Source organism: Talpa occidentalis, unplaced genomic scaffold (genome assembly GCF_014898055.3).
Source record: "Talpa occidentalis isolate TD23 unplaced genomic scaffold, MPIMG_talOcc4v2.1 talOcc4.3, whole genome shotgun sequence".
NCBI lineage: Eukaryota > Metazoa > Chordata > Mammalia > Eulipotyphla > Talpidae > Talpa > Talpa occidentalis.
The window spans coordinates 42,180,174-42,197,849 of NW_023603184.1; the positions used below are offsets into that span (position 1 = coordinate 42,180,174).

Sequence of the window (17,676 nt, forward strand, 5' to 3'; positions counted from 1 at the left end):
GTGCCTGAATAAAATGTTGGTGATCCAATGGAGCATCAGCAAAACACAAGCAATAAAGTCTTCTGTCTGAAGAGTTCTCAAGTAATTGATTTGTTCATGTGAGCATTTGATAACTATGGAATTTAAGGAAAATAATTCCTTAATGTCCTAGAATTTCCAGCCAACTAAACAATTTCAAAATCAATTAACCAAGATGGAATATTACTCAGCATTCAAAAAAGATAAACACATGCAGTTTGCAGCAACATGGATGTAGCTGGAAGGGATCATGCTCAGCGAAATAAGCCAGAAAGAAAAAGAAAAATACCGGATGGTCTCACTCATAGCAGGAATCTAGAAAACTTAAATAAGGGACCAGGAAAATGAATAACTATAAGAAAGTGAAAATCAGAATCAACAAAAAACTATGAAACAGAGACACTTTTGGGGGGGTGGGGGGCGGGAGGGAGGGATTGGGATCAGAAAGTGGGGGTTGCAACTGTATGGGGAATATAAAAATAAAATTTATTATTAAAAAAATAAATAAATAAAAATAAAATGTGGAAAAAAAAAAAGAAATTGTACACAGTCTCTTAACATTATGAAGGCAGAATGAGCTTAATCAAAGGAGAAAACAACATAAGTCTGATGTAACCAAATACTCATATTATTAAATATTGCCTGTTTTAATGCAAAAAAAAAAAAAAAAAAAAGTGAAAATCAAAATCAACAAACAACTATGAACCAGAGACACTCTATGGGAGGTGGGAAGTGTGGAGGGGAGGGATTGGGGTCAAAATAAGGGGGTTGCAATTGTATGGGGAATATAAAAATAAAATTTATTATAAAAATAAATAAAAGAAAAAAAATCAATTAACCAAGAAATGAAATTATATTTTGTCACCTCTATAACTGATGCTGGCAGCACCTCACCTTTATTCTCTCAATCCTTAAGATTCCAGTGCAGACCAATCTGCCAGGGCAACTTACGTGTGCAATATTCTGCTAGAGGGTTTTCCTAGACTACAAAGCAATGAAGTTAACCCTTCCTACTAACAAGGCTCAACCAGTAACAACAGAAGCTCCTTTACTCTTGGTGAGAAAATCTGAGATATAATTTACACAGTCTCTCAGAGCACAACAGAAGGATTCTGCCCTGGCTGCCTAGATAGAAGTAAACCTACTCGATTACACATCCTGTATTGCCTTTTTTCCCCTTCCTAGCATCACTTCCTCTTTACTCACGAGTATTTCCTGGCATCACTGTTCAAATAAACTACTTGCACTCACATTTTGTCTCAGGGTCTGTTTCTTGGGAAATCCAGCATGAGACAATCTCTTTGTTTTGAATGAAAGCTATGGACATCCTAAGAAAAATGTAAACAAAAAGTTCTGCAAATATGTTCAAAGAATTTACAGACAACCTAAAAGGCATACAAATATCCCAGTTTAAAGAACCCTTCCTCCTAGAGGTTCAGAATAACTAAGATCTTAATGTTTTTGAAAAAAGTTCCATCAAGATTGTTCAGTTATGATGAAAAACATCCCAAATCCACCCCTTACTCCTCCTTGTTGGCTAAGAAGTAACAGTATTTCAATGCTGAGTTTATGCATAAAATAAAATCTAACTGAAAATAAGACAACTGTTGGCTTAAGCTTCACATTTTAAAAAAAGACAAATGTTCCTATAAAGACTGGTTTGCTAACACTGGTCTATTGAAAAGTCATAAAATATGAAACGCATATTTTCATTTACATTTGACTTCTAATGGATTTTTAAGTTGTTTCTGCCCCCACACAACAGGACAAGAAAGAGCATGGAAATTGTGAAAATTTCCTTTGGAAATCAACATGGGGCTATTTAAAGTCCCCTCCAACTCACATACTCTCCTCCCCAATCCTCTGCAGAGTTCTACACACTTAGTCTCCATTTTCTCATCTTTCCCATTTGCTCCAAATGCACCATAAGTCAGAATGACTAGACTTCAGTAGTTAAATGAGTTATTTGTCTTAACTTGGCAACATGTAACAAGTGGTGACCACATATAACAATGGTCACCATCCTTTTTTCTGATTTTGCCTCATTGCTTTGTCTCTTTTTGGATTTCTTTGCAGGCCCTCCATTCCTGCCCTATCTTTGAAAGTTGATTCTATCTTAGGACTTGATGTCTTTTGTCCCTTCCATTCCTTTGCTTCATCCATTCCACTGCTTCAATTTAAATATGTTATTTATTGTCTGCTGGTTATAGTTACAGTCAAGTAACAGAAAACCTTATAGGAGTGGAATCACAAATAAGAGTTTATTTTTTCTCACATACAACTCAAGAGTGACGAGCTACTCGTTTTGTAGAGCAACAAATCCACCATACTGAATTTCTTGGAATTCCCAAACATTCTATGCAGTTTCTGGCCTCCAGGCCTTAGCATATGCTTATGAGGAGTCCTGTATCCTCATCCCACCTGGACTCATGCTCTAGATTGTTTGGTTGTTGCTCCCATAGGAAACCATTCCTTTAGACCATCTTATCATGATTAAGTGTCCTTGCTGAATATCCTAAAATGATTCTTATTCACCACCTTGTATCATAAATGTCTGTTTGAGCATCTGTATCCCACATTAAACAGGCCTGTGTCTTCAGCACCTAGGACAGTGCCTAGCACATAACATGCATCCAATAAAGACTAATTCAGCAAATTGATTTGGTCTGAACAAAGTTTTCCATGAATATGAACCTCTCCTAATCCAATTAACTGACTGATTACAAATAAGTAAACAGTAATAATTTTTCTTGTCCATACTTTAAAAAGACAACTAAAGTTGTCTGAAGTCACTATAGGAAGCATGTGAAAAAGAATATCCATTGTGGCAATGTGCACTTAGATCACCCAATCAACTACATTTACTAACAACTTACAGTGGGCTAACATTCTACTGACATTATGAATGACCGTCCTAACATGATAAGAGAACATACTAATAAGACCAGAAAAAAATAAAATAGGAGCTATGGCTAACTAAATTGTTTTTTTGTGACTCCCTTCCCAGTCAGTCACCTCATTCCCAGTCCAAGTTAATCTGCTTTCTGTCACCAGAGATTTGTCTTTTCAGTTCAAATAAATGGAATCATATGATATGTACTTTTTTCCCACTCAGCATGTTTTTGAGATTCACCCATGTTTTTCAGTATCATCAATCTTATCAGCAGTTCAGTCCTTTTTAACATGAGTAGTAACAAATAGTACAAATGTATTTGTTTACCCAATCATGTGATATTTGGCTCCAGTTCTGATTATTGTCTGTAAAGCTGCTATCCATGCACAAGTCTTTGTTGTAGACGTGCATTTAAATTCATCTTGGGTAGAAAATAGTGGAAACTGATAGACTATGGAAAGTGTAAGTTTAACTTAATAAGAAAGTCCTGAATGTTTGCCAAAGTAGTGAAATCAATTCAATCTTCCCACCATTGTGTAAGAGTTCTAGTTAGTTTACATCCATACCAACACCTGAGGTATTGTCAGCAATTTTGAAAGAATGTGTTTTCCACTTTGTTGAGGAGAATATTCCAAAAAATGTTAACAACATCGTTTGTTGAAAACATTATTCATGTCTTGTATATTCTTGTATATTCTGGTTAATTTTCTGTCTAGTTGCTGAAATTTCCCATATATCTTTAGATTGTATATGTATTCTTCAGTTATGTCAATTTTTCTTCACATCTTTTCAAGTTCTGTTATTGGGTAAAAACAGCCAGAATTATTATATCCTCCTGATGAATTAACCCATTTAGCATTATGAAATATCCTTCTATTTCTACTAATATTCTTTGTTATAAAGTCTCCATTTTCTCGTATTTGTATAGTCATTAAGGAAATTGCATAAAATTCAAATTTCAGTATCTATACAAGTAAATTTTTTTTCAAATAAATTTTAATGGAATACAGCCACTCTTATTCATTATATAATGCCCATGGTTATTTTCATGTTAAAATCGACAGAACTGAGCAGTTTCAACAGAAAGTGCATTGACCAAAAGGTCTAAAATATTCTTTAATACTTGGCTCTTTATACAAAAGCTAAATCCTGGGCCTCCCTGGTGGCACAAGGAGTTAAGATGCAGCACTATGAAGCTATCCGCAACCACTGAAGCATGAGTGATCCCTGGCCCACCAGTGAGCAACCCACATGGCACAGACGTCTCCTGTCTCCCCTGCTACTCAGATCTGCCTGTTCTGCTCCCCAGTCTCTCTGATGAATCCTCTCACCGCCCCCAACCCTGTGGCCTGTACCCCAGTTCTTGTAGGATTAAATAAATAAATCTTAAAAAAAAAAGCTTAATCCTAATTAAAACCAGTGATATTCAATGCAATTATTGATATAATTGGACTTAAATCAGTAATCTTACCATTTTGTTTTCTATATATCCCAACATTTCTTTGTTGCTTTTTCCTTTTTCTGTCTTCCCTCGAAATAACCGAGAATACTTTAGCATTTTAATATTCACTATTCATTTAATATTCACTATTGGCTAATTAGGCATATACAAAGTCCTCACTTAACATTGATGATAGGTTTTGGGAAACTGTACAATGATGTACAATGAAACCAGCTCCCTGAACATGGCAGGGAATGCTCTTTTTATCATCAATGTTACAAAGAAATGAGATTATACAAGTATCTGTTACATGTGGCTAATTTTTAGTGTTTACTCTAGGTTTTATAATATGCTCTTTTAACTCAATATAGTGTACCATCAAATGATATTCTACTTCACATAAAATGTGGATACTTTTTACCTCACGCTTTACTCAGGTAAAGTGTGGACACTTTTAACCTCACAACCTACTTTTTCCCTGGGCCTCCCTGGTGGCGCAAGGGTTGGGACACAACCTATAAGGTGGTCCGCAGCTGCTGCAGTACGAGTTCGACTCGGCCAGCCAGGGAGCAACCCACAAGGCACAGCAGACCTCTCCTGTCTTGCCTGCTGCTCCCCTCAGCAGTGTATTTCGTCAGTCTGCCTGTTCTGTTTCCCATTCTCTCTCTGGTGAATCCTCTCACTCCCCACTACTCTGGCCTGTACCCCAGCTCTTCTATGCATAAATAAATTAATTAAAAAATACTATTTCCCTGCTCTTATCCTTAATACTAAACTTTTCATGCATTTTTTAAAAAGATTTATATATTTATACAAGAACCAAGGGTATAGGTCAGATGTGCGTGAGGGTGAAAGGATTCACCAGAGACAGAGTGGGGAACAGAACAGGAAGACTGACAAAATACACTGCTGAGGGGAGCAGCGGGCAAGACGGGAGAGGTCTGCTACACCATGTGGGTTTCTCCCCAGCCATCCGGGATCAAACCCGTGCTGCAGTAGCTGAGGACAGCTACACGGTACAGCATTCAACTGCCTGTGCCACCAGGGAGGCCCCCTTTTCATACATTTTTTTTAAAACATAAAATATATTATCAGTTTGATACTGCCCCACAGACAAATCACTTGATTGCTTTCGGTTCTCTTCTGCTTCATTTTAGGATAAACTCTATTTTTTTTAAAGATTTATTTATTTATGCATACAAGAGCTGGGGTGTAGGCCAGAGGTGTGTGGGGGGAGGTGAGAGGATTCACCAGAGACAGAGTGGGGTGCAGACCAGCATAATGATTGAAATACTCTGCTGAGGGGAGCAGCTTGCGAGACAGGAGAGGTCTGCTGTGCCATGTGGGTCAGCTCCCTAGCTGGGGATCGAATTCATGCTATAGTGGCTGCAGACAGCGTCATAGCGCTGAGACTTAACCCCTTGCACCACAAGGGAGGCCCCCAAGATAAGTTCTATTATTACTTATCCAAGGTCACTAGTTTTTCTGCATAGTTCAAATTGCTTTTAAATCCTTTCAGCTAAATATTTCAGGTACTTTTATGTTTTGGTCCTAAAATTTCCATTTGGTTCTTTCTTGTACATTCCATTTCTCTATTTAGATTCTGATTTTTTTCTTTACATTTATTACTTACAATAGCTATTACTTACAACAGCTACAATAACATCTTTGGTCTGCTAGATCCATTATCTCAGTCAATTCTGAATCTGTTTGAACTGATTTTTCTCCTTGCTAGAGGATACACTGGACCCGTTTCTTGGACATGTCTGGTAATTTCTGCATAGATAATGAAAAATACTGATGTTACACTACTGTTGCTGAGTGTTCACAATCATTCTATAAAGAACTAGGCTTTGTTTTAGAAGGCATTTATTTACACATCTATCTAATCCCTCTGATGACTTTTTCTGTCTTTACTATATGACAAACCCATAGGATTCTCCACTGAATACCTTGGGGGCTCCAAAGGACTCTTCACTCTTGTCTCATTAGAGTTAAACAAATTCCTGTGTACGAATCTGGAAAATGTTTTGCTAACAATTCCCTGGGTATTCATTGCCTGGCCTCATGGAGTCCCATTCTGCATTTGTGTCCTACTATTCAGCAAAAGACTCAAGGTGGCCCCTATACAGATGTCTGCAGTTCCTTTATCCACATAGTTCCATTCTTTTTAGAACCTGGCCCTACAACTTATAGGTGCCTAAGTTTCTTTAAAATCCAATTTTTGCCTCCTCAACTTAGTGAGGCTTCCAGGCTATTACTACTCTACTTTCTGCTTGAGGTCCCAAAGGTTCTTCCATGCAGAAGTTATGGTAGTTGCAGAGCTTGTCTCCTTTAATTTTGCTCAGGGATCATATGCCTATGCTATAATGTCTAAAAGTGATAATACATATATTTTGATAAAGTTTATTAACTGTTTATGACAAAGGTGTAAAGATGCCTTATTACCATCCTCTGCAGAGATAGTATTTCTAATTACTTAGACAAAAGTAAAGACATGTATTTGTGCAGATCATGTGAATTTAAAGAAGGGTGATTTATCAGTGGATATATATTTAATATATGAACTACCTAAAGAGAAAAAGGTATGTCATATACTGACTTCTAATATTTCCCAAAAAAGGAAAAATGAACAAATATTGAATGCTTATGACAACCTCAGAGGTGGATATTATTGTTTCCATAATAAAAAGACTCAAGTTAACAACTTACCCAAGTCACACAAGTATGAAGTGGCAAGGCTAAAATTCTAAACCAACCAACACTAAAGACAATGTTCTTTACTATATATCACCTGTTCCCTATAGTTTTAACCACACATATTACTACATTTTAAGAGATTTGGTTTACTAAACTGAACTTATCAAAATCTGTATTTTACTTAGCATGGTTATTATTAGCTATCAATTAGAATATCTGATCAATGTAAGGAAATTACCACATTAAGAAAATTTTATGTAAAAGGGCAAGAATATGTCATTTTTAGCCTATGTGACATTTTGATTAATAGATGTGCATTTATTTAAACTTAAAACTGCCATTTAAAAATATTTTTATATTTTATTTTATTTTATATAATTCTTACATCATTTTTCATTTTTGCACAATGTATGCGTTTTCATTTTGGTTATTTTTCCCGTACAATATCCATACCCCTTATTTTGGCTCTAATCCTTCCTCTCCTCTCCCTGCCCCTATTAGTGTATCTCTGGTTTATGGTTGCTTGTTGATTTTGATTTTTTCTTTATTATAATTGTCTTTTTCCTGGTCTATTATTTAGATTTTCTAAATTCCTGCTATGAGTGAGACCATCTGATATTTTTCTTTCTCTTTCTGGCTTACTTTGCTGAGCATGATCCCTTCCAGCTCCATTCATGTTGCTACAAATTGCATGAGTTTATCTTTTTTTTGATTGCTGAGTAATATTCCATTGTGTATATAGACCGTATCTTCTTGATCCAGTCACCCATATATATTTTAAATGGCTGGTAGACTTTGTTGTATTGTTTACTGAAGCCAGTGAATCCCTAATTGACACATATTTCCTATTTCATGTAGACATCATGTTCACCATCTAATGTCGGAGACCACTATAATGAAGCTCATAAGACCTAGGGAAAGGTTTACAATACAATATATACTCAATACACATTTGGAAAATAAAACATCCCCATAATTTTAATTCTCTGAAAATATAATGATTAGAATATATTACAGCAAGATGGCAAGCTGTTCTTCCTGCCTAAATCCCATAAAATGACAGTTAAAAAAAAGTAATAGGCTTATGTTTCCAATAAATATGGAATTACAAGGGGCTGCATTTACCTTACTGATTGAAACAAACAGAACAAAATATATGAAAAAGTAGCACTAGAGATAGTACACAAGAGACAACAGAGAGAATGAGAGTGAACAGTAATATAACAAGATGAGGAAAAAAAGGAAAGAAACTCTCAAATGCCCTGATGAACAACCTGGGTAAAGAAGAAGAGAGGGAGAATTCAGTCAGTACATGGCAATTTCCCTATGTCAAAAAGAAGCTGGAAGGCAAATAAGAGCATGAAGTAGAGTACACTAAGTAGAATGAGAGAGTTATTGAGAGCACTCTGGTACACACTAGAAAAACTACAAATGAGGGGGCCTCCCTGGTGGTTCAGGGGTTAAAAACAGCACTATCAAGCTATGGCCAGCCACTGCATCACCAGTTTGATCCCCTGCCGGCCAGGGACATGATCCACATGGCGCAGGAGACCTTTCCTGTCTTGCCTGCTGCTCCCCTCAGCAGTGTATTTCAGTAGATCTGCCTGTTCTGCTCCCCACTCTGTCTCTGGTGAATCATCTCACCACCACCACCACCCGCCCCCCCAAGCCCCACACCTCTGGCTTACACTCCAGTTCTTATATGCATAAATAAATAAATCTTTGGGGGGAAAAGCTACAAATGAATATCCTACAAATGAATATCTTCAGTAAAATACAAACAAACTGAACCCAGTAGCATACTCAAAAGATTACATACAATGATCAAGTGGGATTTAGCCAAGTCATGCAAAGCTTCAGGGTGGGGCTAGTCATTCCAGTTAAGACCCACTGCAATAGGAGAGTTAGGGCTTTGAGTCAGGAGGCATCAATTGGAGAGGGGAGAAGGGCTGGAGATTAAGTGCAATCATGTTTCCGAAACACTAATAAAAATTCAGTTATGGGGCCTCCCCTGGTGGCACAGTCAGTTGAGTGCCCCACTGTGAAGCTGTCTGCAGCCTCTGCAGCGCCGGTTGGATCCTAGCCGGCCAGTGAGGGTCCCAATTGGTGCAGCAGACCTCTCCTGTCTCACCCACTGCTCCCCTCAGCAGCGTATTTTGTCAGTCTGCCTGTTCTGTTCCCCACTCTGTCTCTGGTGAATCCTCTCACCCTCCAGCGCATCTGGACTGTACCCCGGTTCTTGTATTTAAAAAAAAAATTCAGTTATGTTGAGGTACTGTGGAGTTTCCTAATAGGTCAAACCATTAAAGGGCTGGGAGGGTGATGCACCCTGATTTCCAAATGAAAAGAGAAGGCATATAAGTTCTAAGGTCAGATCCTTCCCTTGTCTCTTCATCTGGCTAGTCCTAAATTGTATCCTTTATAGTAATACCCATAAATGTAAATAAGTGGTATGCGTCATTCTAGCAAATTATCAAACCTGAAACAGGTGGAAGAAACTTAAGACTAACATTTGAAAGGATGAAGGTCTACCTGGTGACCATGCCTTTAAATCTGTAGAACTTGATGCTAACTCCAGTTGGTTGGAGACAGAACTGATTTATACTAAAGTATACTACTTGGTGTGAGAATAAAATCCAACAAAGAATTTTTGTGATATTTGACATGTTGGGCCTCCCCTGGTGGTGCAAGCGGTTGAACACAGCGCTGCGAAGCTCTCCGTAGCCTCTGTAGCGCCGGCCGGCGAGGGTCCCACATGGCGTAGCAGACCTCTCCTGTCTCGCCCACTGCTCCCCTAGGCAGTGTATTTCGTCGGTCTGCCTGTTCTGTTCCTAACTCTGTCTCTGGTGAATCCTCTCACCCTCCCACGCCTCTGGCCTGTACCCTGTTTCTTGTATAAATAAATAAATCTTGAAAATAAAAAAGAAAGAAATTTGACAAGTTTATTATAAGATTCAGATGGTACTATAAAGGGCCTGAAATAACCAAAAGTACTTTGAAAAACAAGAAGGTAGGAGAACTTGCCTCACCAGGCAAAAAGACTTACTTTAATGTAGAGTTAGTAAAACCCTATGGTTGAGGTTACCACATGGTGTGTAATGGCATGTTTAATAGTTGGAGAAACAGTCCTTTCTAAAATTGTATTCAACTCAAATATCTGTTAGATAATCTTTCAAGAGTAATCAAGAATTACTCATTATCAACCACACATATGACATACATTTACTTAATTAAGCATTTCTATTTTTCATCAATGTGATGAACTCAATCCACACTAGGATTTGACATTAACTGTTTCTCTATTTAGTCTGGCATTTCATTTCAACTTAAAGAAAGTTTTACCTATAAAAACATACACGTTGTGCTCAAAGGTAAAGACAGTTTAATAAAGCTAATTTTAATTATCTTAACATAATTAAAGCTCTCTAAAAATAGCTCTTAAAAGCACAACACATATACATTTAATTTTTTTTTTAAGATTTATTTATTTATACAAGCACTGGGTGCAGTCAGAAACGCGGGAGGGTGAGAGAATTCACCAGAGCCAGAGCGGGGAGCAGAGCAGGCTGAAGGACCGAAGTACACTGCTGAGGGGAGCAGCGGGCAGCAGGAGAGGTCTGCGCTCCATGTGGGACCCTCCTCCAGTGGCCGGGGAGCAGCCGGGGATCGAACCGGCGCTGCAGAGGCTGCGGGCAGCCTCGCAACCCAGCGCTCAACCGCTGCGCCACTGGGGAGGCCCTTAATATTGGTATAGCATATATATGTAACTTTTTTTTGATGTCAAACAAATAATTTTAATTAAAAAAAAAAAAAGTATTCTGATTCCAGGGAGAGGAAGAATCAGGCCCAACCAGAAAGGTGTGCTTTTAAGGAGAGTGGAAAGATGAACAACTTTTCTAAGAATTGATGTAATTGTATAACCTCTGAAGTGGAAGAGAATTCTCCCCATAATTCACATTCCACACTGATGGGCAAAGAGTTATGTGAACTTTGTTTTTTCTGCTTGAATAGTATCTGTCAATCTTATTCCTTTAAACTGTCTTTAGGACATACTATGAATTTTTTCTGATCAAGGAACCTCAACGATCTTTCATAACAGTTAAGCTTGTCATTTTTTTTTTTTATATATAAGCAGACCCTTTATTTATGGATACTTTTTTTTTTTTTTTAAAGGTTAACAAAAGGTTTATTTACAAGGGAAGGGGAATGAGAAAATGTACTGGGTACAGTCAGAAGCGCGGGAGGGTGAGAGAATTCACCAGAGCCAGAGCGGGGAGCAGAGCAGGCAGAAGGACCGAAGTACACTGCTGAGGGGAGCAGCGGGCGGCAGGAGAGGTCTGCGCGCCATGTGGGACCCTCCTCCGGTGGCCGGGGAGCAGCCGGGGATCGAACTGGCGCTGCAGAGGATGCGGGCAGCTTCGCAACCCAGTGCTCAACCGCTGCACCACCAGGGAGGCCCCGAGGGAGATAAATTCTTAAAATGTGTCCTACCCATTCCGCCAACCTGGAATCCCAAATGACCCACCGAGACCAATCCTGCCTGGCCAAGAGCACAAGGCAAGTGTGCCTGACCCCACTAACATGGCTAGTTTTTATATACAAAGAGAGAAATGGCTGCCCTTAAGTCCTCACAACTTCCCTTTGGGGATCATAGGATTTGTAGTTTCCAGTGTCTTGATGGAGTGGGGATGGAATCCACAAAGCCTGTATGGCATTAGCTCAGAACTATACATGTAACTTAACTAAACCAAAGAGATGTTACAATATAACTAGCTATAACATGGCTAGTTCTTCAAATAGTGCACACATAAAAGTTATCAGAATCCTGGTTTTTTAAAATAGGGCATCACACCTTTTCCTCAAAAAATAAGACTATTAACCAACTACTTCTATACCAGAAATTAAGAAATCATATCAAACTCTTCTTACAACTGAAAAAAACAAAAACAAAAACTTTAGTTTTAAATGAGAATTTCAGGTCACCTCTAGAAAAATCACAGAAACTGGGCTGGGAACTTCAAAAAATTTAAAGGTAAAATAAAAGGAAAAGAATAATCCCTGAGATGTCTTGGGAAAGATAAAAGTAAAACAGGATTTCAAAATTATATTGAGGAGTCCTATAAAAAGTAATCTATTTAGGGCCTTCCCGGTAGCGCAGCGGTTAAGCGCTGGGTTGCGATGCTGCCCGCAGCCTCTGCGGCGCCAGTACGATCCCCAGCTGCTCCCCGGCCACGGGAGGAGGGTCCCACATGGCGCGCAGACCTCTCCTGCCGCCCGCTGCTCCCCTCAGCAGTGTACTTCAGTCTTTCTGCCTGCTCTGCTCCCCGCTCTGGCTCTGGTGAATTCTCTCAGGCGCCTCTGACTGTACCCAGTGCATGTATAAATAAAAAAATAAATAAATAAATAAAAACATGCCTCTATATAAAAAAATAAAAAAAAATAGGTTTATAAAAAAAAGTAATCCATTTAGAAGACAAAGGTTAATACATATGCTTGGGCATGCTGTTAATAAAACATGGTGTAACCATATAATACAATAAAGGAGTTAAGAAATTACACAAAGATTTTTCATAAAATCCAAGATGGAGAGGACCTAGGAAGGAACACAGGGGTTGGGGAGGGAAAGATGAAGGAAACAAGGAGCAGGATGGGGATTCATTAGTTACAGATTTATAAGCAATACTCAAATGGAAAAGGAGAATTATACCCTTGCTAATTAACTAGCAAAGGATGAAAAGAAGACCAAACCAAAAAATAAATAAATAATACCCATTATTACTAACTCAAAAATTATTACATTAGGGCCTCCCCGGTGGCGCAGCAGTTGAGCGCTGGGTTGCAAAGCTGCCCACAGCCTTTGCAGCGCCGGTTCGATCCCCAGCTGCTCCCCGGCCACCGGAGGAGGGTCCTGCATGGCGCGCAGACCTCTCCTGCCGCCCGCTGTCCCCTCAGCAGTGTACTTCAGTCCTTCTGCCTGCTCTGCTCCCTGCTCTGGTTCGGTGAATTCTCTCACCCTCCCGCGCTTCTGACTGTACCCAGTGCTTGTATAAATAAATAAATAAACGAGTCTTTAAAAAAAAAAAAAAAATTACATTAATTCATTCAACTAACATTTGAGCATATACTTTATGGAACTTATAGTCAGTTACTAACATGTTATCTTTATTTAATGTGATCATTTAACTTTTTAGAAAAGTTCTTCTAAGATATTTATAATTCATGTCTCAATCTAATTTTCTCACATTATCTGAAGTTCCTCAACCAAATCCTTATCAGAAACTCAATGCCTAAAGTTAGGTTGCAAAAAATATATAAATAATAAAGTTAGGTTCCTGTGCATACCATATCATTTCAAACTTCTATGAATTTCCTGATTCGGTTCCCTATCTGGAATACTTTTCCATCTCCTATACAACCAAATGTCCATAATGACCACAGTTTTGCTACGATATCTCAAGTGCAAAATTAAATACTTGTTTTATATTCCCGAAGAATCCATTCCTCTAGTACAGCAGTTGTACTTCTATAACTGTTTATATAGCTAGGTTCAGGCAAACATGATACAAATAAATGCTGTCTACAAGAGACTTACTCTGAAATTAGATACAAGGAGATTAAAAAGGCTTGGAAAAAGATGATACACAGCAATAACCAAAAGATAGTTGAAGAAGTGATGTTAATATCAGACAAAACAGACTTTAAGACAAAATTTGAAGAAATGTACCAGTACGAAAAACGTGAAAACTGACATTCCAAGTTACACGTTAAGTACTGATACCAAGGAAGCAAACGTGAAAGATTCCGATTACAATGGAGTGTGGTAAGACCCAGGCATCAGTGTTTTTCAAAGGGATTACCCAGGTGATTCTAATGTGCAGTCAGAAATCATTATTTAAATCACATGATTATAGTAATGGTTGAAAACCACTGTGCCAAAAGAAAAAAGGTCATTTCTTTTAACGAGGGTAATGTAAGCCACAGCAGTATGGGAATGTGCCCTGGAGGTTTCTGATGACACAGTACACAAAAATTTATGGTTACAGGAGATGAAATTTTTTCAAAAGGATCCAAGCAGAGAATTATTTCCAAGTCTGAGGTATACTAGGGTGGTACTAAACAATGATGGACAGATAAAAGATTCATGTTCAGTGCATTCAACTGTACTTATGACACTGAGTTTCCGTAATTACAGTATATCTTAGTATACCATTAAAATGTTATACCCTTTAAAATAACACACATAATAATAAAAGTGGAACTCTTAGAAGTGCGAAAACATAAATGTGCTAAAATCTGATTCAGAAGTCTACTCAGATTAGTGCTCAGTGTTCAAAGATTGTCGTACTGAGAGGATGCCATTACAATCCTAAGACCAGACCTGAGGGGACAGCCTAGTGCTGAGTTAGTGCTCTAAAGTCAGACTGACCCAGTTTTAAATTATCACAGCATTACAGACTGTATCAAATTTCCTTCCAACTCTAATGCTGTGTGACTTCAGGCAAGTTACCTCTCTATGACTTAGGTTTCTTCATAAAGTGAAACAGTATCAATAATGTAGAGGGCTGTGAGGACTGAGTAAATGAATCTATTTAGTATAATACTATACTACATATCTTGGCTTAACAGTGAGCACTAACAACTATAACATTATGACTGAAGTCATTTAACCTATAAAATTATGGTAAATCATGCATATGTCAAAAGCTCCTCATTTCCTTATCTATTTAACTTGCTTCTGTAGAAGATGGGACGGGGTAAGATAATTAAGATAAAAAAAGTGAGGTCCAAGATATAGAAATTAGGAAATGATAAGGATGAGACACAGTTACAGTGAATCAAACTAGATCAGCAGAGAGAAGATAGGCTGTAAGTGAAAAGGCCATGAAGGCAGAGAAAACAAGGACAAGCCAGCTGACCAGTCAAATTTTACCAAAAAAATATCTAAAATGAGAAATGTTATGGAGTGTATGAGTTCAGTTAAAGGCCAATTGCAGCTTACTGTAAATGGCCCTTTTCTACTTTCTAATAAAGTAGAATTTGGCAAGACTTAATGAGGATACAAATTAAACTTCACAGTATTTCTAATTAGCCAGTTTATCAATGTATTGCAATCTTGCTATATGCCAAAACTAAAAACAAAAGCAAGTTATCATTACTCATTCTATTTAATTTTTTTCCTGAAACACTTTTAACATATAAACTTTGAGGAAATGGTGACTGCATTTATTTGCAGAGCCAACTGTGAGGATGGTCAGAACAAAAGGCACCAGACAAGTTATCTAAATAAATTCCCAAAGTATTACAAGTGCCAAAGTTTTATAACCAACACTCTGCACTTTCCTTGTAAAACACATTAATACTGATGCTCAAGACACATTAATACCACCCATGAGTAGCTCTGGTATGTTCTCCCCAACCCTCTGTCTCCTGAGTAACCTAAATAAATCTTTTAAATTCTATCTTCAATCAATGTGTCCTTTTCCATCCGAGCACAGCAGCTTGACCATTCCCCATTCTCCTCACCAAGACCTGGAGAAGACTGCATCTCCAAATTAGATCTTAAATCAGCTCATACAGATGACACTTTGAAGCCAGCATAATAGCAATATCATAAAAACTCTTACTCTTACTGTCAATTACTATGTTACTTGGCCCCCATCCCAGTGCTCCCTTATAGCAATTAGGCCACAGCTATCCCTGAGTGAAAGAAATTAGTTCAATGCAATGCACTCTGTTAATAGAAAAACCTTTAGACATACCTAAGAAAAGCTAAGAAAGAGGAGTAATAGTAAAAGTTGTAAAATAAATATTAAAACAACCCTGCTGCTCTACCATTCATAGATACTATAGGCATTTAATTTGCATTATTCTGGCTCTAAAAGTGTTCTCAAATACAGAGATAATCATTTAGTAGATATTTTTCTTCATATACTACAGTAGAAATCAGCAAATTTCTGTAAAGGGTGTGATAATGAATATTCAGGTTTTGTTGGTTATACAATCTCTGTCACAATTGTCCAATTCTGCAGATTTAATGTGAAAGCAGGCACAAACAATCTGCACAAAAGTATAAAGTAATAAAACTAATAAAGTAAAAAAAAAAGTAAAAATTAAAACTAATAAAGTAATAAAGTAAAAAAATAAAGTAATAAAACTTTATTTACAAAAACAGACAATGGGGGCCGCCTTGGTGGTGCAAGGGATTAAGTCGCAGCTCTATGAAGCAATGTGCAGCTACTTGCAGCATGAGTTTGCTCCCCAGACGGTGAGGTGACCCACATGGCACAGCAGATCTCTCCTATCTCGCCCACTGCTCCCCTCAGCAGTGTATCTCAGTCGATCTGCCTGTTGTGCTTCCCACTCTGTGCTGAATCCTCTCATCCCCCGCACCTCTGGCCTGTACCCCATAAATATATCTTAAAAAAAAAAAAAAAGACAATGGGCCAGGTATACCCAGAAGCTGCAGTTGGCCCACTCCTGCATCGGTGTCACAGACTACACTTTAACTCCAAATCCATGCAGTCATAATTTTATATAAAATATATCTAATGAAATGAGACATAGAATCTAGTGAATTCAAGTGCTAACATTAACGAACATATCAGTAACTTCCAACTGCCAAAAGAAAGTGTCATTTTCATTTGTTAAGCAAATGTTTGTTTAAAAGTTTATTTTATATAAGATTTAAAAAGTTCTGGGCCTCCCCCGTGGTGCAGCGGTTGAACAATGGGTTCAAAAGCTGCTCGCAGCCTCTGCAGCGCTGGTTCAATCCCTGGCCACCGGGTGAGAGGGTCCCACATGGTGCACAGACCTCTCCTGCCGCCCGCTGCTCTCCTCAGCAGTGTACTTGTCAGTATGCCCGCTCTGCTCTCCCCTCTGGCTCTGGTGAATTCTCTCACCCTCCCGCGCTTCTGACTGTACCCAGTACTTGTATAAATAAATAAATAAATCTTCTAAAAAAATTTAAAAAGTTTTAAAACAAAACATTGTCCTATAATACATTGAAAGAAACTATTTATCTCATGCCCCTACACTCAAGCAGTTTTAAGTCTTATTCTACTGAGAATAAGTGCAAAAAGTATAAGTAAACGTACACAGGAGATGTGGGGGGAGGAGGCAGAAGTGGCTAATTTAACTTGAGACAGAGGAAGTGGGAAAAATTTCATAGAGCACTTGGTACTTGAAGGGCAGATTAATGATCAGTAGGAGTACAGTGAGCAGGCAAGGGAAGAAAGATGAGGAGGGGATAGTCAATTCACGCAGGAAGATGAAGAAAAGAAACATGTGAAACAACCTAGCATACCTTCAGAGATCTGCCAACAGTTCAGAGTGACCAAGAATGAAAAGAAATGACAATGGAAGAGTGAGGGTGAACATAAAAGAACATTTAGAAATACTCAATAAGACTTGGAACAAAGTATTAAGATGAACATGTACAAATACAGGGGAATAGACTTGAAGGGGTAATATATAAATTTAACTTTCAACAGGAATGTTTTCCTGAAAAACTTTCACTTATATGACGTACATGTATAAAACATACTTAATTTTACTATCCAAGCAAACCTTGTTCAGTTGCACAAGTCTTCTGTTGGCTCCAGGCACCTGGCAAGCTCTCCCCTCT

General features: G+C 38.1%; 1 protein-coding gene across 5 annotated transcripts in view; it reads right to left on the reverse strand.

The window, feature by feature from the left end:
- Positions 1-17,676, reverse strand: part of RSF1 (remodeling and spacing factor 1) — a 140,689-nt gene that overhangs the window by 114,243 nt on the left and 8,770 nt on the right. The window contains exons 1-3 of one of the 5 annotated variants that reach the window (XM_054699562.1): positions 6,002-6,018; positions 3,478-3,707; positions 1,270-1,346 (exon numbers count right to left, since the gene is read on the reverse strand). The exons of 1 other annotated variant lie outside the window; for it this stretch is intronic. In XM_054699562.1, the coding sequence (XP_054555537.1) occupies positions 1,270-1,345 (76 nt within the window). In that variant the 5' untranslated portion in view covers position 1,346; positions 3,478-3,707; positions 6,002-6,018. Of the gene's footprint in view, positions 1-1,269; positions 1,480-3,238; positions 3,708-6,001; positions 6,745-17,676 lie in introns of those variants that run through there. 3 more of the 5 variants (XM_054699561.1, XM_054699563.1, XM_054699560.1) reach the window with 3 other exon arrangements.